Consider the following 24,867-nt stretch of genomic DNA (forward strand, 5'->3'; position numbering starts at 1 on the left):
CGCCTGTTGAAGAGGCGCCGGGGTCTGTTTTCCCCTGCCGCCACTCACTGCGCAGGCTTAAACAGCAGCACTGAGGTTTGTGGCGCTTTTTTTTTTGTTTTTTTGCCCTGGAATCTAGTGTCCTGGTTCTCTGCTCAGTCCCCTTTTTGAACCGGCGAATGGGCGACTTCCCGTGGCTCCAATTGCCAGCCAAAAGGGCCCCCGGACCGGTGTATTTTGTACGGAGAACCGCGGCTCCGGGGCTCTGACAAAGCAGCCGCGCGGGGCAAAGCAGCGGCGCTGGCCGAAACAGCCGCGCTGGCGACCGTGGAGCACCTCCGCCCGGGAATTTCCTAGCCTGTGGGCAATAAAAACGCGGCATCCACTCACCCTCTGCGCTTTCACTGGGAGCTGCAATCCTGAGCTGTTCCTAAACGGCCATCTTGGATCAGCCGGTCCTCTAATTAAATTTATAAAGTACTTTGTTCTTTTACTTTTCATTTTGGTAGGCTGTCAGAGGACAAGCAAGATTGCTAGGAAAAAAATGTTCATGTCATGTGTACTGAATGTTATACTGCAAAGACTAACAATTTTTGTGAGAAGAAAAACGAAGTTTCATAGTGGAAATTCTTTGGCTCTGAAAACCTTTAATTTTTTTTTACAGTCTTTTAATTGTGGTGGTTCATGCTTTTGAGTTAAGACTAATTTTACTTTTTTTTTTTTTCTGAGACTGAGAGACTGAGTTTCGCTCTGTCACCAAGCTGGAGTGCAGTGGTGTGATCTCAGCTCACTGCAGTCTCCACCTCCTGGGTTCAAGCGATTCTCCTGCCTCAGCCTCCCAAGTAGCTGGGACTACAGGGGTGTACCACCATGCCACCTAATTTTTTGTATTTTAGTAGAGACCGGATTTCACCATATTGGCCAGGATGGTGTCACTCTCCTGACCTGGTTTTCCGCCTACCTTGGCCTCTCAAGTGCTGGGATTACAGGCATGAGCCACTGCATCTAGCCACTAATTTTACTTTTTTTTTTTTCCATCTTACCAAACTTGGTCAAAGATGTTTTATGAAAAGTTTTCTTTTAGTAATAAGGTGCAGCTTTTTCAACTTCCTAATTATGATTACTTTTCTTGCCTTCTCTCAGTTATCATTTACATTGTTTTTAATATTAGTGAGATTTTCTTTGTTGTTGTTGTTTTTTTGAGGTGGAGTCTCGCTGTATTGCCCAGACTGGAATGCAGTGGCATGATCTTGGCTCACTGCAACCTCCACCTCCTGGGTTCAAGTTGTTCTCTTGCCTCAGCTTTCTAGTAGCTGGGATTACAGACATGTGCCACCATGCCCGGCTAATTTTTGTATTTTTAGTAAAGACAGGGTTTCACCATGTTGGCTAGACTGGTCTTGAACTCCTGACTTCAGGTGATCCACCTGCCTCAGCCTCCCAAATTGCTCGGATTACAGGTGTGAGCCGCTACACCTGGCCAGCTGGGGAGGTTTGATTTGGAATTTCTTTTGTTTGGAGAAGCTCTGTTCTTAACATATTTTAATGAATTACTTTAGTCAAATTATTCTTTAATTACTTACAAAATTTAAGGCTTGTCTTTGAAGTTTTATGAAGTTGTGAACTGAAATAAATGATTTAATTTTTGACATATAGGTACCACTTAATGGGCAAGTTTATGAACTTTTAACTCTCTTCATGGACTGGATTGCGGATCATCATCTTAGCAAAGTGAAACATGACGAATCTGGAATGGATGGTAAAAAACCACAACTCAAATTTGCTTCCCAGAAAAATGATATTCAGGAAAAGTGTGTAAAGGTTTGTTTTATTATTTGAAATATGTGACTCAGAATATGTGAAGATGAACAAACGAAAAGCCAGGGCCAGGCGTGGTGGCTCATGCCTGTAATCCCAGCACTTCGGGAGGCTGAGGCAGGTGGATCGCCTGAGGTCAGGAGTTCAAGAGCAGCCTGGCCAACATGGCGAAATGCTCTCTCTACTAAAAATAGAATAGCTGGGCATCATGGCACATGCCTGTAATCCCAGCTACTCAGGAGGCTGAGACAGGAGAAATGCTTGAATCTGGGAGGGGGCGGTTGCAGTGAGCTGAGATTGCACCACTGTACACCAGCCTGGGTGACAGAGCAAGACTCTGTTTAAAAAAAAAGTTACAAAAAACAAATTTGAGGGACTGCCTCTGATAAGGCCCTTCTTGCTGGTCTGCTGCAGAGTCCAGAGGTGATGCCAGGGTATCACATGGCTAGAGGGCTGAGCATGCTAGCGATGGTCTCTCTTCCTCTTATGAAACCACCTGTCTAATTCCCATGATAATCCATTAACCCATGGATGAATTAATCCTCTCCTGAGGACATCCCCCATAACCCAGTCACCTCTTTTGAAAAGGTTTTCTTTTAGAAATGGTATCTCCTTGTGTCACCTAGGCTGGAGTGCAGTGGCCCAGTCATTGCTTACTGCAGCCTCCAAACTCCTAGCCTCAAGCAGTCCTCCTGCCTCAGCCCTTTGAGAGGATGGGACTACAGGCATATACCACCTTGCCCAGCTAATTTAAGAAAAAATTTTAATAGAGATCGGACCTCGCTTCATTGCCCAGGCTGGTCTTGAACTTCTGGCTTCAAGCAGTCCTCCTGCCTTGGCCTCTGAAAGTGTTGTCATTGTTTCAGGTGTGAGCCACTGTGCCCAGACCTTGTCACCTTTTAAAGGCCCCACTTCCCAATACTGTCCTATTGGGAATTAAGTTTCAACATGAGTTTTGGAGGGAACAAACATTCAAACCATAGCACATGGCAAAAGGGAATTAAAGTTGTTAATCAGCTGACCTTAAAATGGGGAGGTTATCTAGGATTATGTGAGTGGCCCCAGTAATCATATAAACTCTTTAAACCTGAAGGAATCAAAAGAGTAGATAAAGAGACTCAACCCACTCTTACTGGCTTTGAAGATGGAGAAAGAGGTCCATGAGACATGGAACTCAGATATCTTTTTTTTTTTTTTTTTGTGACAGTCTCACTTTGTCACCAGGCTGGAGTGCAGTGGTGCAATCTCGGCTTACTGCAACCTCCACCTCCTGGCTTCAAGTGATTCTCCTGCTTCAGCCTCCCAGGTAGCTGGGACTACAGGCACATGCCACCGTGGCCAGCTAATTTTTATATTTTCAGTAGAGATGGGGTTTTACCATGTTGGCCAGGATGGTCTCGATCTCTTGACCTCGTGATCTGCCTGCCTTGGCCTCCCAAAGTGCTGGGATTACAGGTGTGAGCCACCACGCCAGCCATCAGATATATTCTAGAAGCTGGGAATTACCCTCAGCTGACAGTCACAAAGGACATAAATCTCAGTGCTCTAACTGCAGCAAACTGGATTCTGCATGCAACTTAAATGAGCAAAGAAATGGATCCTTTCTTAGCCTCCAGAAAGGAACACAGCTCAGTAGATACCTTGATTTTGACTGGCTGAGACCCACATTAGACTTCTGAACCTACAGAATTGTAAAATATTAAATTTGTGTTGTTTAAATATTAAGTTTGTGATATTTGTTATGGCAGCAATAGGACACAAATACACCTTTGTTTACAATTTTGTCTCTTAGTACCTACATCAATTATTTCCCTACATCTAGCCTTATTTTAGAAGTAACTGCTAATTAGGAAGTCCTGCAGTATTAAAGTTCTGCAGAGAAATTTTATTGTTAGAACTAGATGAGGGCTGGGCACGGTGGATTACATGGCTCTTAACCTGTAATCCTCACACTTTTGAGAGGTTGAAGTGAGAGGATTGCTTGAGCCTAGGAGTTTGAGATCAGCCTGAGCAACATGGTGACACCCGACCTCTACAAAAAATGCAAAATTAGCTAGGTATGGTGGTGCGCACCTGTAGTCCCAGTTCCTTGGGAGGCCAAGGTGGGAGGATCTCCTGAACCTGGGGAGGTTGAGGCTGCAGTGAGCTGTGATTGCACCATTGCACTCCAGCCTGGGTAACAGAGTAAGACCCTGTCTGAAGAAAAAAAATGAAATCAGGATCATGTAATACTGTGTTTTTATATTAGTCTAATGACATATGAGAATAATATTCAGCACATGTATTTCTCAGGATTCATTTTAACATCTCTAAATAAAAAGTTGTCTGTTGATATGTTCAGGATTTGCAGATTCTGTTGAGCCTAGATCTTTCAATTCAAATACTGTTTGCAACTTATTATGTATTAATAAAGGTAGAGCAGTTTTAAGGTATATAAGTAATCTTTTAAATATGATAATAGAAGGATAAGTAGTACCCAATTAACAAATTACTTTCTTGTGGCCATCACAAGCAGGTATTCACATCTCTTTAGGAAGATGTAAAATATGTAATTTTAAATAATGCAAGCTTATCTTAAAACCCTTCTTTTGTTGTTGTTATAGAACTCTGTTAACCACCTGGGCAAGAATTATATTTATTCTCAGAATACTAGCATAACTCAATATTTTAGCAAAATAATCTTTTCAGAAATAACCTTTGGAAACTTCTGACAGATTTTTTTTTTTTGTATATTCGATCACAGTTACAACTCATTATCATTTGAGGATGGATTTAATATTTAAAAACACATAAAGCCACTGAGGAGTAAATTTGATATACTGGGTATACCTTATAAGACTAATTTTCTTGTGTGATTCAGTGACTTAAGGGTGGAATATTATCAAAGAAATTGAGATAGAAAAATTCAATACAACCTGAAGTGGAAGGTGCTATGTGTTGCAAGTAATGATTGTAAAATTTGGCTGTAGGACCCACATCATCAACATGTTAGAGTAGGAAGTTTCAGGCCCTTATTCCTCCATGGAAACACCCAGTTAATTTGAATATAATGACCAGGACATGTTTGTGAGAATTGTAAAGACCAGTTGAGAAGCTGTAGCACTCAAGCTAAAGCATTAAAAAGAAGGGACTATTTCAAAAGGAGTGGGAAAGTTTGTGGCATTTTGCATGTGTGTTCCCCACCCAGTAGAGTGCAATGCAACCAGGAGGAAATTTCCTATACCCTGCCTTCTCCCTTGGGACAGAAACAAAGTAATGGACTATGTGTTCAATATTTTGGCCTATCCAAAGTCTGCCCACAGAACTGGTATACGTCTCATCTCACTCAGAGTGCTGAAGGGAATGGTAGCATAGTTGGGAAGCTGCAGGAAACAGACATGATTGCTGCAGCACATAAGATCTTAAGAGATCTACACTTCTGCTGGAAGAGGTCAGAGGGACACGCAGATTATGGGTTTCTGAGAAGCAACAGCGATAAGTTGCTAGGGAAATTAAGACTGTCAAAAACACACATGCAAGCCCAAAGAAGGCACATCTCGCAGAAAAATTTGGGTGGTCCCCAAACCTCTAGCTGGGCTGGTTCATGAAAGTGTTTCCCTGTATGAAGCCAGTTGTAAAGATTCAGAAAGTTATTTGTTTTCCATTTTTTCAAATGGTCAAATACCCATTCAAAAAGGATCAGAAGGCATACAAAGGAACAGGGACATTGATCAAATAAAAAACGAAAACAAAGCTTCAGAAACTGACCCTAAAGAAATGCAGGACGCTGAGCTTTGTGTTAGATGATTTAAAAACTGTGACAGATAAGTTAAAAACTGAGAATGCAAAAAACTAAGCAAAATCAGGAAAATGATGCAAGAACAAAGTTACAATATAAACTAGAAGATATAAATTATAAGAAAGAACCAAATAAAAATTCTGGAGCTGAAGAATACAATATATGAACTATTAAAGTCAAGAGCAGACTTGATTATGCAGAAGAAAACATCAACACACTTGAAGACAAATAATCTAAAATTGAGTCAGAGGCTGGGCACAGTGGCTTACACCTGTAATCTCAGTGTTTTAGGAGGCCAAAGCAGGAGGATCACTTGAAGCCAGGTGTTCAAGACCAGCCTGGTCAACATAGACCCCATGTCTACAAAAAGCTATAACAAAATAATAAAATTATGTCAGAGGAGCAAAGAGATCAAGTGAACCAGTATATGCATGATGTAAGTCTCAGAGTGAGAAGAGAGAAGAAGTGACAGAGAGCTTATTTGTAGAAATAATGGCTTAAAACTTCCCAAACTTGCCTTTTCTTGAGGAAAGAAATGGGCATACAAATTTAGGAAACTCAAGGAACTCCAGAGAGGACAATTCCAAAGACACCCACTCTAAGATACATTATCATCAAATTGTGAAAAGTAAAATACAAAGATAAGCTTGAAATTGACAATAGAAAAGCAACTTATCACATTCAAGGGAGTTCTATAAGAATTTCAGCAGATTTCTTAGCAGAAACCTTACAGGCCAGCATGCAGTGGGATGATACATTCAAAGTTGTGAGTGCAAAAAAACCCAAAACTGTTAACCAAGAGTACTATATCCAGCTAAACTATCCTTCAAAGATAAAGGAGAGATTAAGACTTTCTCAGATAAACGACAGTTGTGGGAGTTCAGTAACCATTAGACCTGCCTTATAAAAAAATACTAAAGAGGGTTCTTCAGATTGAGATGAAAGCATGCTACACAGCAACATGAAGCCATATAAAAGTATAACATTCTGTGTTAAAGGCCAATAAATGGACAAATATAGTAAGTAGCCTATATTATTGTAATCTTGGTACATAAATTGATTTTTAATTCTTGCATAGAAAGTAAAAGACAAAAGTATTAAAAAAAAAAAACTAAGTCTATGTTAAGGGGTAATACAACATATAAAGATGTAATTTGTGGCCAGGTATGCTGGCTCATGCCTGTAATCCCAGCACTTTGGGTGGCCAAGGTGGGTGGATCACCTGAGGTCAGGAGTTTGAGACCAGCCTGGCCAACATGATGAAACCCTATCCCTACTTAAACTACAAAAAATTAGCCAGATGTGGTGGTGCATGCCTGTAATCCCAGCTACTTGGGAAGCCGAGGCAGGAGAATTGCTTGAACCTGGGAGGCGGAGGTTGCAGTGAGCTTAGATTGCACCACTGTACTCCAGCCTGGGTAACAGAATGAGACTCTGTCTTAAACAAACAAAAAAAGATTGAATTTGTGACATTAGTAACATGAAGTGAGAGTGTGGAGCTATAATGGTGCAGAGTTATTGTATTCAGTTGACACTGATGTAAAATAGTTATAACTTTAAGATGTTTTATGTAATTGACCACAAAGAAAATACTTGTAGAATATACACAAAAGCAAATGAAAAGGGATTGTAAGCATGTCACACACACACAAAATTAGTGAAATACAAAGGCAGTAAGAGGAAAGGAGGAACCAGAAAAGCTATAAAACATATAGAAAAAAGTTAGCAAAATGGTAATAGTAAGTCCTTATCAGTAATTACTTTAAATGTAAATGGGTGAAATAAAAAAAAAAAACAAAAACTAAATTAGAGTGGCTGAATGGATTTAAACAGCCAGTACTCAACTGTATGCTTTCTATAAGGGACTCATTTTAGATCTAAAGACATGTATAGGCTGAAAATGAAAGGATGGAAAAAGACAATCCTTGTCAATGGTCACCAGAAGAGAATAGAAATAGTTATATAAGACAAAATACACTTTATGTCAAAAACTGTTAGAAGAGACAAGGACACTGTATAAATGATAAAAGGGTCAATTCACCAAGAAGGTATAAATATTTATGCCCTAAAGCTTCAGACTTCTGAAATAAGTCTGAAGCAAACATTGACAGAATTGAAGAAATAGTAGCTTAATAATACTAGGAAACTTCAGTACCCCATTTTCAGAAATAAATAGAATAACCAGACAGAATAAAAGTAAGGAAATGGAGGACTTGAACAACATAATAAATTAACTCAATCTCTCAGACATATACAGAACACTCTACCCTACAACAGCAGATTATACATTCCTCCCAAGTGTAAGTGGAATATCCTCTAGATAAACTACATGTTTGGCCACAAAACAAGTCGTTTTTGTTTGTTTGTTTCTTTTACTTTGTCCAGAAGAACAAAACAAGTCTTAATAAATTTTCAAAGATTGACATCATTACAAAATTTCTGATCACAATGAAGTAAAACTTCAAGCAAGGATAACTATAAAATCCTTAAATATGTGAAACTTTAAGAACTCACTCTACAGCAACTATTGGGTTTTGATTCATGTTTCCCTGATGACTAATGTTGAGCATCATTTCATGTGCTTATTGGCCATTTGAATGTCTCTTTTAGATAAGTGTCTATTTAAATCCATTGAGCATTTATTGAGCTTTTTTATCACTGAGTTTTTTGGAGGTTTTGTTTTTAAATATTCAAGATGGATATTCTTTATCCAACATGTGATTTGAAAATATTTTCTCCATTCAGCAGTTGTCTGTTGACTTTCTTGATTGCATCCATTGAAGCATAAAAGTTTAATTTTTTTTTTTTGAGATGGAGTTTTGCTCTTGTTGCCCAAGCTGAAGTGGAATGGTGCGATCTTGGCTCACTGCAACCTCGGCCTCCCAGGTTCAAATGATTCTCCTGCCTCAGGTTCAAATGATTCTTCTGCCTCAGCCTCCTGAGTAGCTGAGATTATAGGCGCACACCAACACACCTGGCTAACTTTTTTGTTTTTGTTTTTATTACTGTACTTTCAGTTCTCGGGTACATGTGTAGATCGTGCAGGATTGTTACATAGGTACACACATGCCAGGGTGGTTTGCTGCATCCATCTCCCTGTCATCTACATTAGGTATTTCTCCTAATGTTATACCTCCCCAATCCCTCAAGCCCCTGCTACCCCTTTTTGTAGCACCCACACCCCCCAACAGGTCCTAGTATGTTGTGTTCCCTCCCTGTGTCCATGTGTTCTCATTGTTCAACACCCACTTATGAGTGAGAACATGCAGTGTTTGGTTTTCTGTTCTTGTGGCAGTTTGCTGAGAACGATAGTTTCTAGCTTCATCCATGTCCCTGCAAAGGACATGAACTCATCCTTTTTTATGTCTACATAGTATTCCATGGTGTGTATGTGCCACATTTTCTTTATCCATTCTATCGTTGATGGGCATTTGGGTTGGTTCCAAGTCTTTGCTATTGTAAACAGTGCCACAATGAACATTTGTGTGTACGTGTCTTTATAATAGAATGATTTATAATGGGATTGCTAGGTCACATGGTATTTCTATTTGTAGATCCTTGAGGAATCACCACTGTCTTCCACAATGGTTGAACTAATTTACATTCCCACCAACAGTATAAAAGCGTTCCTATTTCTCCATATCCTCTCCAGCATCTGTTGTCTCAAGATTTTTGAATGATTGCCATTCTAACTGGCATGAGATGATATCTCAATGTGGTTTTGATTTGCATTTCTCTAATGACCAGTGATGATGTGCTTTTTTTCATATGTTTGTTGGCTGCATAAATGGCTTCTTTTGAAAACTGTCTGTTCATATCTTTCACCCACTTTTTGATGGTTTTTTTTTTTTCTTGTAAATCTGTTTTAGTTCTTTGTAGATTCTGGGTATTAGTCCTTTGTCAGATTGGTAACTTGCAAAAATTTTTTTGCCATTTTGTTGGTTGCCGGTTCACTCTAATGATTGTTTCTTTTGCTGTGCAGAAGCTCTTAAGCTTAATTAGATCCCATTTGTCTGTTTTGGCTTTTGTTGCTTTTGCTTTTGGTGTTTTAGTCATGAAATCCTTGCCTATGCTTACGTCCTGAATGGTATTGCCTAGATTTTCTTCTAGGGTTTTTATGGTGTTAGGTCTTATGTTTAAATCTTTAATCCATATGGAGTTAATTTTTGTATAAGGTGTAAGGAAGGGGTCCAGTTTCAGCTTTCTGCACACGGCTAGCCAGTTTTCCCAACACCGTTTATTAAACAGGGAATCCTTTCCCCATTGCTTGTTTTTGTCAGGTTTGTCAAAGATCAGATGGTTGGAGATGTGTGGCGTTACTTCTGAGGCCTCTGTTCTGTTCCATTGGTCTATATCTCTGTTTTGATACCAATACCATGCTGTTTTGATTACTGTAGCCTTGTAGTATAGTTTGAAGTCAGGTAGCATGATGCCTCTAGCTTTGTTCTTTTTGCTTAGGATTGTCTTGGCTATACAGGCTCTTTTTTGGTTCCATATGAAGTTTAAGGTGGTTTTTTCCAGTTCCTGTGAAGAAGGTCATTGGTAGCTTGATGGGGATAGCGTTGAATCTATAAATTACTTTCGGGCAGTATGGCCATTTTCACAATACTGATTCTTCCTAACCATGAGCATGAAATGTTTCTCCATCTGTTTGTGTCCTCTCTTCTTTTGGTGAGCAGTGGTTTGTAGTTCTCATGAAGAGGTCCTTTACATCCTTTGTTAGTTGTATTCTTAGGTATTTTATTCTCTTTGTAGCAATTGTGAATGCCAGTTCGCTCTTGATTTGGCTCTCTTTAAGTCTGTTATTGGTGTATAGGAATGCTTGTGATTTTTGCACATTGATTTTGTATCCTGAGACTTTGCCAAAGTTGCTTATCAGTTTCAGGAGATTTTGGGTTGAGACGATGGAGTCTTATAAATATACAATCATGTCGTCTGCAAATAAAGACAATTTGATTTCCTCCTTTCCTAATTCATAATATAAGATTTGGCAGTGATTACATGGCTAAGACACTAAAAGGACAGGCAACAAGAGCAAAAATAAACTGAACTTCATCAAAATCAAAAACATTTGTGCATCAGCAGAGTAAAATGGCAGTCACCAGAATGGGAGGAAATATTTTCAAATTGTGTATCTGACAAGTAATTGCTACCCACAATATATAAGGAACTCTTTCAATTCAGTAAAAAACAAAGCCAAAAAAACCTGTTTTTTAAAATGCAAGCAAATAACCTAAGTAGATATTTCTCCAAAGATACAGAAATGACCCCTAATCACATAGAAAGATGTTTAATATCACTAATCTGTAAGGAAATACAAAACCACAGTAAAATACCTGTATGTTTTCTTTCAAGAGTTTTATGTATCATTCTTTGATGGATAGTTGGGCAGCTACCATCTCATGGCTATTGTGAATAGTGCTGATATGAATATGGGCTTGCAAATATCCCTTCAAGATCGTGCTTTTAATCCTTTTGGACATATATCCATAATGGGATTGCTAGATCATTTGATAGTTCCATTTTCAATTTTTGAAAAACTGAATGCTATGTGGATTTTGGTAGAGATTACATCAAATCTGTAGATAGCTTTGGGTAGTATGGACACCTTAGTAATACTAAGTTTTCTAACCCATGAACATAAAATTTCATTCTACTTATTTGTGTCTATTTTAATTTTTTTCTTCACTGTTTTGTGGTTTTTAGTGTATACGTTTTTTGCCTGCTTGCTTAGGTTTATTCCTAAGTATTTTATTAATGTTGATGCTATTTGTAAATGGAACTGTTTTCCTAATTTCCTTTTTGGATTGTTCATTGTTAGTGTATGGAAACACATCTGATTTTTGAGTATTTATTTTGTATTCAGCAACTTTGCTGAATTTGTATATTCTAACATTTTTTTAAATTGTGGAATATTTAGGATTCCACAATTCTTTCTACATATAAGGTCATGCCATCTGAGAAGAGAAATGATTTTACTTCTTCTTTTCAAATTTGGATCCTTGTTATTTCTTTTTCTTACCTGGTTTCCCTGGCTTGTACTATGGTGAATAGAAGTGATGAAGGCGTGCCTCCTTGTCTTGTTCCTAATTTGTAGTAAAGGCTTTCATTCTTTTACCTTTATAGTAAAATCTGTGGGCTTTTAATATATAGTGTTTATTATATCGAGGTGGCTTCCCTCTGTTAAGTTTGTTGAGTATTTTTATCATGAAAGGGTGTTGAATCTTGTTCAGCAACTATTCTTTGTCAATTGAAATAATCATGTGGGCTTTGTCCTTCATTTTGTTAAAATAGTGTATTTCACTAGTTTTTTAAAATGTTAAACCATCTTTGCATTGCAGGAATAAATCTCACTTAGTCACGGTCTATAACCCTTTCAGTCTACAGCCATCCACTGCATAATGATGTTTGGGACAATGGTAGAGTATATTTATTATGGTGGTCCCATACAATTATAATAGACTGAAGAAAAAATAATATATAAAAAAAGATTATAATGGAGTTGAAGATTTCCTGTCACTTTGTGACATCATAGCTAGTCATGATGTTGTAGCAGAACTCATTACTCACATGTTTGTGGTGATGCTGATGTAAACAAACCTGTGCTGCCAGTTATATAAACATATAGTACACACACTTATGTACAGTACACACTACTTGATAATTAAACAACCATGTTACTGGCTGATGAATTTACCATTTATTCTTTTATAGTGCATCTCTGTCATTAACTGATGCATGACTTTATCTAAAAGTTGGGGAGAGAAGTAAGTTTTACTGAGCTTACGACCATAAGAGAGTATATGGCTTCCAAATTTCATTCTTCCATAAAAATACTACTTAGACATTTTTCAACTTAAGAGGTATCTATAATTTTTTCTTAAAGACACCAGAGTGGTCAGATGGTAGGAAGACAGGAGCCAAGGGGAAAGCATTGGGCAGACCCTTTATTGTGGTTTCCACATGAAAGAAAATACAGGGCAGGGTGAACAAATAGGATTGGCTAATTAGAATAATTTTGACTGGTACTAAGCTCTAGGGGTGGTTCCTAGTGACTCTGGTAAGATTATTGCAGAGAATATTGGTCTGGCTCTGAATTTTGTCTGTCAGAGGCATACTCTGGGCTGAGCACTTTGCTATATTTAAGAATTGGCTGGTCCAGGGAGGATCAATCTCTCCCCAACTGGAAAGGTTTTTTAAGATGTCAAAACATCATAATATACAAACTTTTTTTTTTTTTTTTTTTTTTTTGAGACAGAGATTTCGTTGCCCAGCCTTGAGTCAATAGTGTGATCTTGGCTCACTGCAACCTCTGCCTCCTGGTTTCAAGTGATTCTCTTGCCTCAGCTTCCCAAATAGTTGCGATTACAGGCGTGCATCACCTTGCCTGTCTAATTATTTTTAGTAGAGACAGAGTTTCTCTATGTTGGTCAGACTGGTATCGAACTCCTGAATTCAGGTGATCCACCTGCCTTGGCCTCCCAAAGTGCTGGGATTACAGGCATAAGCCACCACTCCTGGCTCCAGAAAATTTTTAAAAATACATATATCTAAATAAACACAATATACGCATAATCATTAGTCCAAAGAATCTTTATACAGTTGATATATTCATTTTTCTATTGCTATACAATTACTTTCAGGTTTATACTCATAAACAGTGTAGCAATAAATATCTTTGTACATGGCTTTTGGAGGGATTTTCTTCAAATGATTTTCTTAGGCTGGTATCTCAGAAGTGGGAATATTCTGTTAGAGCCTTAGACTATCTTTATGGTCCTGAAATCATTTAGCAAAATTATGCTATTTTGAAGCAAAGTTCATAGACATCTTTAAACATTTTAATATTATTTTTATAAATTAACATATTAAGATATGCATGCAATGTAGACATGTAAAAAAAGTAAATATTATTCCAGTTTCTGAAATCCAGCTTTAAAAATAATCCTTTCATATATCTTTTTCAATATAAATTTATATAGACACATTTTATGTAAATGAGATTTTTATTCCATTTGCTTACAAACACCTTTTTTTCATACCAGAATATGCCATGGCAATAAATGTGAATCTAGGCTATAATTTTTAATGGTTACATATGTATTGTAAATGTATTTAACCATTTAAGGTTCAGAGAGTATCTTTGTGTAGGTTAGTCTCCTTAAACTAGATGTGCTGTTATTGCTGGATGAAAGAAAATGCATATATAAAACTTCAATTACATATTGCTAAATTGTATTGCATATAGTTTTAAAGTGAAGGTTTTTTGTTGGAGAACTCTTTTTTTTAAAGTTAATTTTGGAAAATTGCGGTAGTTGATTTCAGAAATTTAAAAATACTGTGCCTTTATATTTATTTTCCATCATTTTATCTTTAGCTTTTGCCTCTGATGACAGAGCAGCTACAGTGGATGCCATTTGTGAACACCAAACTTCATGAGCCTTTTGTAAAATTTATATATTGGTCCCTAAGGCAGCTAGATGCTGGAACACAGGTAATTGGTTAATAGGAATTTATCTTCAAGTAATACTCCACTTAATATTACTTCTTGATCTTGTTTCACAATATCTGTTTTGAATATATTCTCTGTATTTTAGAATAATCTTCCCTATGTGTAAGGTATCTTGCTGGGATTTTCATAGGAATTGTGTAAAAACTACTTATCAATTTGAGAAGAATTGACATCTTTCCTTTGTTGAGTCTTCCAATTTTTATGAACATAAAATGCCTTTTTATTTAGAACTTTATCAATGTTGTATAGTTTTCATCATAAAATTGCTGCATTCTTGTTTAGATTTTTGCTGAGTATTTAAATTTTTGGAGTAATTTTGATTGATATTGTCTTTTTACTTTTGATGTTTACATGTTCATTCATCATGTGTAGAAATAAAATTGATTTTTGTTTATTTTGTATACTGTGACATTGACCTTATTAGTTTTAGGAGCTTTCTTGAAGCTTCCGCTTCCTCAGGATTTTCTTTTTTTTTTTTTTTTTTTTTTGAGATGGAGTCTTGCTCTGTAGCCCAGGCTGGAGTACAGTGGCGTAATCTCGACTCACTGCAACCTCCACCTCCGAGGCTCAAGTGATTCTCCTGCCTCAGCCTCCCGAGTAGCTGGGATTTCAGACATGTGCCATCATGCCCGGCTACTTTTTTGTATTTTAAGTAGAGATGGAGTTTCTCCATGTTTGTCAGGTTGGTCTTGAACTCCTGACCTCAGGTAATCTGCCTGCCTTAAGCCTCCCAAAGTGCTGGGATTACAGGCATGAGCCACTTTGTCCGGCAAGGATTTTCTACATGGAAAATCATGTTATCTACAAATGAAGACAGTGTTTTTTTTTTCCTTTTGATATGTATGCCTTCAATTTCCTTTTCCAACCTTACTGCATTAGCTAGAGTTTCTAACAGTATGTTGATATGAGTGGTGAGAGCCTTCATCCTCTTAGGAGGAACCAGCTGAGTGCGGTGGCTCACGCCTGTAATCCCAGCGCTTTGGGAGGCCTAGGCGGGCAGATCACCTGAGGTCGGGAGTTGGAGACCAGACTGACAAACATGGAGAAACCCCATCTTAAAAAAAAAAAAAAAATAGGAACCATTCATTCTGCCATCACTAAGTACAATATTAGCTGTAGTATTTTCATAGATATTTTTAATCAAGTTCCCCTGTATTCCTGTTTTTCTGAGTTTTTAAAAATCATGCTGTTGAAATTTTTCAAATACTTTTTCTGCATTGATTGAGATCACATGTTCTTTTTCATCTTTAACTTGTTAATATGAATTACATTGACTTTGAAATATTGAATTAGCCATGCATCTCTGAAATAAAACTCACTTGGTTGTGATGTTTAATTCTTTTTATATATTTCTATATTAGCAAATTCTATTTGCTAACATTTTGTTAAGGACTTTTGTTTCTATATTAATGAGAGATATTTATCTATAGTTTTAAACTCTCTTTGGTTTTGTATCAGGGCAATATTAAGTTCATAAAATGAATAGGGAAGTGTCTTATCCTTTATGTTTTCTGGAAGAAATTATGTAGACTTAGTGTTCATTCTTCTTTAAACATTTGGTAGAATAATTCAGTGAAACTGTCTTGATGAGATTTCTTTTAGGGGAGGTTTTAAATTATGAATTTAAGCTCTTTAATAGAGAGCTGTTCTGGTTATGTAATTCATATTGATGATTTGTAGTAGTTTGTGCTTTTTGAGGAATTGAACTGTTCAAATGTATGCAAATTTATGAGTGCAGAGTTTTTCATAGTATTCTCTTATCCTTTCGATGTCTTCAGTATCTGTAGTGATAGCCTTGGTTCCTTTTTGTTAAGGATAATTTGTGTTTTCTTTCTTTACTTTGTCTTTTTTGCTAGAAGTTTCTCTGTTTCTCTATTTTATTGATCTTTCAAAGGATCATCTCTTTGTTTCATTTATTTTTTTCTGTTTTTCTTTTTGAGACAGGGTCTTACTCACTCTGTCGCCCAGGCTCAAGTTCAGTGGCACAAGTTCACTGGCACAATCTTGACTTACTGCAACTTCAGCCTCCCGGGCTCAAGTGATTCTCCTGCCTCACCCTCCCAAGTAACTGGGATTACAGGTGCCCACCACCGTGCCCGGCTAATTTTTGTGTGTGTGTTTTCTTTTAGTAGAGATAGGGCTTCACCGTGTTGACCTCAAGTGATCCGCCCACCTTGGCCTCCCAAAGTGCTGGGATTACAGGTGTGAGCCACTGCACCTGGCTTGACCCTTGAATTCTTTAGAAGTTTGTTGTGAGTCTTTCTGTTATTTTTCTCTTTTTCTAGTTTAGCTTTGTTGTTGAGGTTGTTTTATGGCTGAGAATGTATATTCAGTTGTTTGGTGGAATGTTGCATAAATGTCAATTTGATCCCATTGGTTGATGGTATTTGTGAGTTTTGCTGTATCCTTGCTGATAATTTTGTCCTGTTCAGTCAAATGTGGAGAGGCAGATGGATGTTGAAGTCTCCAGCTATAATTGTAGATGTATATGTTATAAGCTTCATCTGTTTTGCCTCACATATCTTGTAACTTTGTTGCTTTGTGCTTGTACGTTTAGGATTATGTCTTCTTGGTGGATTTGCCCTTTTAGCATTTTATAATGTCCTTCTCTGTCTCTGATCATTTGCATTGCCTCTGAGTCTCTTTATCTGATACTAATAGAGAAACTTCTGCCTTCCTTTGATTCATGTTCTGATAATGTATCTTTTCCCAGTCTTTTTCTTTTGACCTGCTTGTATCTAGAGTGAGTTTAAAAAAAAAAAAATAAACATCATATAGCTGGATTTAGAAAAAATCAACTTTGTCAAGCTCTGTGTTTTAATTGGTGTTTTAGGCCGATTACATGTAATGTACTTATTGATATGTTAGGCTTAAACTATAACTTTATTTTTTTAACTACTGGGTGGTTCTTTTTGTTTCTCTTTTTCATTTCTTTGGTTCTTTTTTCTGCTTTCTTATTGGTTTCTTGAATGTTTTTTAGAATTTTATTTTTCTTTATTTATACTGTATTGAGTGTATCTCTTTGTATAACTTTTCTAATAGTTCTTGGTATTCCATTTATTTTAATTTAGGATTTTTTGGGAGCGGGGTGAAGTCTCACTCTTGTCCTCCAGGGTGGAATGCGGTGGCACCATTTTGGCTCACTGCAACCTCCATCTCCCGGGTTCAAGCGATACTCCTGCCTCAGCCTCCCAAGTAGCTGGGATTACAGGCTCCCACCACCATGCCCAGCTAATTTTTGCATTTGTAGTAGAGATGGGGTTTTGCCATGTTGGCCAGGTTGGTATTGAATTCCTCAAGTGATCCACCCGCCACAGCCTCCCAATGTGCTGGGATTACAAGTGTGAGCTACTGTGCCTGGCCTAGAGTAGGTTTGCTGATGACACATCCTCTTAATTTTTCCTAACATATTTTGATTTCTTTTAATTCCTGAAGGATATTTTCACTGGGTATCAGATTCTAGGGTGATAATTCTTTACTTTCAGTACTTGAAAAATGGGCCAATTCTTTCTGCCCTCATGGTTTCTGATGAGAAATCGGCTGTATTTGAGTTATTTTCCCCATATATGTAAGGTGTCATTTTTCTTACACACATTTCTCTTTAATTTTTATAAGTTTGACTATGATGGGTCTTGGCGTTGATCTCTTTATATTTAGCCTGTTTGGTGTTTACTTAGCTTCTTCAGTCTCTGGGCACATTTTTTTGCCAAGTCCAGGAAGTTTTCAATTATTGTTTCTTGAAGTTCATGTTTTGTGTGCATGTGTATGTGTTTCTTTCTTTTTTTTTTTGAGACAGGGTCTCATTCTGTTGCCCAGGTTGGAGTGCAGTGGTGCAATCATGGCTCAATGCAGCCTTACTCTCTTGGGCTCGAGCTGGGACCATAGTCATGTGATACCTTGCTCAGCTAATGTTTTGTTTTCATAGAGACAGGGTCTCCCTCTGTTGCCCAGGGTGCTCTTGAACTCCTAGGCTCAAGTGATCTTCTCACCGTGGCCTCTGAAAGTGCCGGGGTGAGCCACTGCACCCAGCTTCTTCAAGTACTTTTTCAACCCTACTTGATTTTTCCTTTCCTGGGACTCTAATGACATGATTTTAGATGTTTTGTTATTCGTTGAAGTTCTGGTTGTTGTTGTTTTTGTTACTTTTCCAGGTTGTTTGCAGTTGTTCAGGTTGGGTGTTTTCCGTTGTTTTATTTTCCAGTTATTCTTTAATCCATCTCCTCCATTCTGTTATTGAGACTATTAACTGTATTTCCAGTTCTGAGATATCTACTTGTTTCTTTTTCTGTGTTTTTTTTTGGTAAGGCTTTCTGTTTCTTTGATGAGATTTTCTAAAAGTGCATGCAGGTGATCCTTTTGTCATGGCTGCTTTAGACTCTCTGTCAGACAATTCTGACATTCTGTGCTGTTGGTGTTGGCAGCCGTTGATTGTCTTTTTTTCATTCAGTTTGAAATCTTTCTGGTTCTTGGAATGATGGGTGATTTTAGATTGAAAACTAGACATTTTGGGTCTAGATTTGCTTTAGCAAAAAGGTTCAGCATCCTCAGGCGAAGCTTCAGCAACAACCCAGAGTGTTATTTTGGATTTTTTTCTCTTTTCCTTGAATTAAAGGTAAATACTGCCCGTATTTTTTTTAATTTTTATTTGTTTCATTATAAAAGTGTAGTAGTAAAGCAATAGAGATAATTTTGAAAACAAAAAAAGTTTACCTTAATCCTGCCATTTTAACACACTTATTGTAAGTAGAGTTTTGAACATTTTTTCTATTTTTTACACATAAGTTTAGAAACACATAAGTATTATTTTTTCTAATAATATTAAGATTGTATTAACAGTATATTAAATTAGATCGCACTGCTTGTGTGTCTCACCACTCAACCATTTGGCCTTTTGACACCCGCAAAACCTCAATAGATTTGTTTTTAATTTTACATGCAGAAATTTAACACACTGCAGGATCAATACTGAGTTAGGAACCAGTCGGTCACAAATTTCCATGCAGATGGGAAAACTGCTATAAAACTCAGTCATGTGAGATTTAGGAATTGGGCCATAAAAAAGGAAATTTTAAGTTGTTTCTAAATCTGGGTTGAACATTCTGATCTGCAGCAGTTTGAAATGCATTCCTTTCATTTGATTCTTAATTCTTAATATCAAATACCATTAGATCATATATTATTTTAGAAGTAGTTTCATGACACTATTTCTGTTTTGCCCTTTTTTTTTTTTTATTCTCCATGAGAATCATCCATGATTCTAACCCAGTATTTTACTGTTTAGAAATTGCTAAAAGTTTTTGGAGTCACTATGATTTTTGTAGTCAGACTAAGCAGAGGGCAGTGATAATCATTTCATAAGCGAACACAGAAAGATGTGCCTGATAAGCTGATGGTAGAGCAGTCAGTAACTGAGAGAGTAGGTAGTGCACCTCTGAAGTTCCCTTGATATTTCTCTGTCAGAAATATAGCTTGATTTTATGTTCTTATATGTTTTAGAAAAATATACAGTCATACTTAAATAATTTTTTATGTTGACAATAAAACTACCACTTTCCGATTTTGCATATTTTCAACTTCATTTTTTTAAAATTAGCCACAGATTCACTTACTTTTAATACATATATTTGATTTAATATTTAAAATAGTTATTGGCCAGGTTCAGCGGCTCATAATCCTGTAATCCCAGCATTTTGGGAGGCCAAGGTAGGAAGATCACTTAGGCCCAAGGGTTTGAGACCAGCCTCAGCAACTTAGTGAGACCCCTATCTCTACCAAAAAAAAAACCCAACAGAGGCCAGGCGTGGTGGCTTACGCCTGTAATCCAAGCACTTTGGAGGCCAAGGTGGGCAGATCACCTGAGGTTGGGAGTTCAAGACCAGCCTGACTAACACAGTGAAACCCCATCTTAATTAAAAAAAAAAAAAAAAAGAAAAAAAAAAACTAACAAAAACAGGTGTGGTGGTGAGTGCCTGTAGTCCCAGTGGGAGGCTAAGGTAGGAGGATTGCTTGAGCTCAGGAGTTTGAGGCTGCAGTGAGCCATGATTGCACTACTGCACTCCAAGCTGGGCAACAGAGCAAGACTGTGTCTCAAAAAAAAAAAAAAAAAAAAAAGGCCAGGCGCAGTGGCTCATGCCTGTAATCCCAACGCTTTGGGAGGCTGAGGCGGGTGGATCATGAGGCCAAGAGATTGAGACCACCCTGGCCAACATGGTGAAACTCTTATCTATACTAAATATACAAAAATTAGCTGAGCGTGGTGGCGCATGCCTGTAGTCCCAGGTATTTGGGAAGCTGAGGCTTGAACCAGGAAGCGGAGGTTGCAGCAGCGAGCCGAGATCGTGCCACTGCACTCCAGCCTGGCGCCTGGTGACAGCAAGACTCTGTCTCAAAAAAAAAAAAAGAAAAAAAGAAAAGAAAAAAAAAGATATATATTCTGAACATGAATAATTATACTAAGATTGTACATATTTTTAACAGCACTCGACTATGACATCAACATTGAGGAGATTGGGTGAAGACATTTTCAAAGGAGTGGTAACTAAAGGGATCCAGGATAGTTCTTTAGAGCATTCTCTGGAGAATAAACCAAAGACAGCTGCTTTCTTTAAGAGCTCCAATTTGCCATTGAGATTTTTATCAACCTTAATTGTTCTCAAAACAGTCACTCGAGGTAAGCTTTCAAGTGTGCTTATGGTATAATTTTGAGAAACAGTAGAGAATATCATATATTAAAGCAATTCTTTTATAATCAAGTATGTTGTACATTTTCAGAATGAGATTTTGAATTGTTTTATAATGGTTACACAGCTTTTTTTTTTTTTTTTTAATAAAAAGCTACTTTTATTTGCTGAATTTGAGAAATTGAAGTCTTTAGTTGGATTGTTCCTCCTCGTAAGAAGCCTTTGATTGTCTTAGGTCATATTCCCATACTTTGGTTACATCTGTTTGTATTTGTCACATAAGGTTGAAATTGCTAGTTAGTTTATTGTTTTCCACTAGTAAATGGGTTTGCAAACAAGTGCATGGGCAAAATCTGGCCTACCACCTGTTTTGTAAATGAAGTTTTCTTCCACAGCCATGCTCATTTGTTGTATACTGTCTATGACTCTTCGCCCTACAGTGACAGACTTGAGTAGTTGGCAGCAGAGACTGTATGGGCCCCCAAAGCCTGTAATATTGTCATCTGGCCTTTTACAGAAAATGTTTTTCAGTGCTTGTACTAGCTTTTACGTTTCTGGAAGAAAAAACTTGTTTGTGTTCGGGCGCAGTGGCTCACGCCTGTAATCCTAGCACTTTGGGAGGCTGAGGTGGGCAGATCACCTGAGGTCGAGAGTTTGAGCATGGAGAAACCCCATCTCTACTAAACATACAAAAAATTAGCTGGGGATGGCGATGCTTGGCTGTAATTTCAGCTACTCGGGAGGCTTAGGCAGGAGAATGACTTGAACCCAGAATGTGGAGGTTGTGGTGAGCTGGAATCATGCCATTGCACTCCAGCCTGGGCAACAAGAGTGAAACTCCATCTTAAAAAAAAAAAAAAAAAGAAAAAGAAGAACAGAAAACTTGTTTATAATGACCCTGCACCTAGAGTAGTGCTTCATGTATAATAGTGAATAAGCAAGTGGATGAATTAGAAATCCTTCAGAGTTGGCCTTAATCATGTGTGTAATATTTAGCTATAAATGGTTACACTTTTTGATTATTAAATATGATAATTTTTGTTAAAGTGAGTTATGCCAGTGTAGTCAGGCAATGAATCTATCATCTTTCTGTCTTCCCTGTTAAATTATGTGACTGGGATTGTTGTTTTTATTAATGGGCAATGACAGTAATTTAATTTGACTTCTTTCTTTGAAATACGTTTTATTTAGTTACTCCTGATGATATGGAATTGATGAAAAAGCAAAAAACCATATAACTTTGCCTTCTTAATTATTTTGTCTCCTTATGGTTATGTTTCTCAAAATTACAATAGACTAGGTGATAAGTGTGTGAAAAGTCACTTACGAGAAGCAGGGATTAGCCCAAAATAAAGCTCACCACAGGCCTATCTCCAAATCTTAAAAAAAATACATACACACTTACATACCCACAGGTAAATAAATTCTAAATAAGAATTTTAGCTGACAGACCATAGCCACACATTACAAAATATGTTGACCAAAGATCAAATAAGGTTAGTATCAAGAATTTAAAACCAATTTAATATAAGAAAAATTATTAATCATTTGACTAAGAAAGGTGTTTAATGTATCAACATATTATATCATTTAATAACATATAATATTAATTTCTTGTAAAATGCCAAAAGCAAAAATGCAATAAGGGATATTTATTTGAAATAGGAGGGAATTAGGTGCTTTCTGTCACCACTTGTGTGCAAGACAGTTTTGGACATCTGTAATGAGCCATGAAAAAATGAAGTATGAATATCGGGAAGGAGTAGGGAAAACCATTAATTTGCTGATACTCTATATTAATCAAGGGCTTTCGAAGAAATATAATAGTACATAAGAATATGGATAAATAATGGATGAATGAATAGGTTGGTGAAGATTATTGCTGAAGTTAAATATCAGAAATAAAGAACTTTTATTCTTCCTGCCTGTAAAGACCAATTATTTTAAAAATAAGATGTCCTACATGGCTTAATGTATAATACCAGTTAAAATTCTAATATAGTTTGCATAAATTGAGGAAGCGATAGGGAAATTTATGTGGAAAAAATTGCAACAAATGCAGTGATTTAAAACAAGTAAAACAACAACACTGGGGCAGAGGCTTAGCTGACTTTAAAACAATCCTAATATGTAATGACATGAAATGAGTAATAATTGATGTAATGTATCAAAATAGGACAGTGGGAAAAGGAAGTCCAGAAATGAATCAAAATTGGCACTTCATATTATTTATGGAATTAATGACTTTACTTCCCTGTACAAGTTGTTTTTTTAAGAACATAGAATCATGTCAAATGTGTTCTTTATAATAGAACAATTTATAATCCTTTGGATATATACCCAGTAGTGGGATTGCTAAGCCAAATAGTATTTCTATTTCTAGATCATTCAGGAATTGCCACACTGTCTTCCACAATGATTGAACTAATTTACACTCCCACCAACAGTGTAAAAGCGTTCCTGTTTCTCCACGTCCTCTCCAGCATGGATGGGAGCTTTGGAGATTTTAAAACTGTACCAGCTTCAATGGGAAATAATGAGAATCCAGAGAGGTCCCCTGATCCTTTAATCAATACTTTAAAAAGACATCTGCATGTTTGTGTGGGACATCCTAACAGTTCGTTTCATGGGAAAGCAGCTCCTTAGGCTAAATAATAGATGCACCTTAAGAAAATAAAGGAGGAGTCATTGGGGTCTACAGTTTAAAATGTTTGAGAAATTTTGGGATAAGCAAAGTTCATTAACGTTCTAGTGGGCATTCTAAATCTCTAAAACTTGAGTATTGTATGCAACATTTCCCAAACTTATGTAACTCTTAACTCTCAAACCCTTTGTGAGAAAGCAATATACAGAACTAATTTTCTAAGGAAGATAATTTGGGAAATACGGTCTTAGAGTTTGTGAGGTGACTTTGAAATAGCTTATAAGGATTAACGTTACCCTGAGGAACACATTCTCTGTTCTCACATTTGAGGGAGAGGAAATTAATATTAAGAAAGGTGAGTGGCTCCCAGTTTACATCAGTATCAAATTCAGGAGCGGATCAACTGATTCCTTTTCAACATGTGCTTCCTCCTCATTATCAGATACTCCAGAGAGGCTGAATAGGCTATAAGTTTGAAAGGCTGCTGTTGGATCTCAATTGATGTAATCTCGGGATATAGCAAAGAGACCAAGTGAAAGACCTAGGAAAGGAAAGAAATCATCTAGTAACTACCACTAGGAGAATGGTTATAAGTATGGAGAAAAATGAAATTTAGATATACCAGTTTATCAGCTATTTATCCTTTATCATTAAATATAATGAAAAAAATTCTAGGAGAACTAGAAATTTAAACATAAGAAAAACTCTTAAATCATGAGTAGACTTACCTAACTCTGTTAAGAAGATGTTTCCTATTTATGAAATAGGAATATCAGTTTCAAATTTGATAAATTTAGCAAAAAATATAAAGTAGGTAAATGTGTTGGATAATAGGCAAATGTGTTGGATAATACACATTAAATGCTTAATCTAAATACATGTAGAGCTACAAAGATAATACCTGGTTATATTGAGTAGACTGTTCATGTAAGAATCAGCGTATATAATACAGTACTTGGTGAGTTTTGACAACACAGTCCTGTGTAGGGAAAATTCTGTGTGTTTTTTCTGTACTCCCACATGACAATAATTATCCACTTCTGTGACAAAATGTGTGGAGGTTTTTCCCCAAACACCAAGCAGCAGACACAAGCTGCTCTAATTCACTTCTGACACGATCTACCTGGAGATAGTGTCAGATCCCACAGGTTGGGTGCTTAGTCTCCAGGGCTACCCCCTACCACAACAGGTGCAAGTCTGGGCCTCTGGAACTTCAGACCAACTGCATTCAAGTTGGGGTTCCCACAACCCCTTCTTTGGATTTAATTTGCTGGAGTGGCTCATAGAACTCAGGGAAACACTTAATGCTTACGAGTTTATTATAAAGGATATTGTAAAGGGTGTAGATGAAGAGAGAGACTTAGGGCAAGGTGAAGGGGAAGGGACATGGAACTTCTATGCCCTCCCTGGGGCATCATGCTCCAGGAACCTTCATGTGTCCAGCTGGAGCATGATG

At 37.2% G+C, this 24,867-nt stretch overlaps 1 protein-coding gene across 4 annotated transcripts in view; it reads left to right on the top strand.

Moving 5' to 3' along the window:
* The window catches only part of CCDC138 (coiled-coil domain containing 138), an 83,388-nt gene that overhangs the window by 32,178 nt on the left and 26,343 nt on the right, over positions 1 to 24,867 (top strand). For all 4 annotated transcript variants that reach the window (XM_032263027.1, XM_032263028.1, XM_032263029.1 and 1 more), the window contains 3 exons: positions 1,636 to 1,800; positions 13,953 to 14,069; positions 20,565 to 20,757. In XM_032263027.1, the coding sequence (XP_032118918.1) occupies positions 1,636 to 1,800; positions 13,953 to 14,069; positions 20,565 to 20,757 (475 nt within the window). The remainder of the gene's footprint in view (positions 1 to 1,635; positions 1,801 to 13,952; positions 14,070 to 20,564; positions 20,758 to 24,867) is intronic.

Source organism: Sapajus apella, unplaced genomic scaffold (assembly GCF_009761245.1).
Source record: "Sapajus apella isolate SASKATOON/1434 unplaced genomic scaffold, GSC_monkey_1.0 scaffold134, whole genome shotgun sequence".
Taxonomy (NCBI): Eukaryota; Metazoa; Chordata; class Mammalia; order Primates; family Cebidae; genus Sapajus; species Sapajus apella.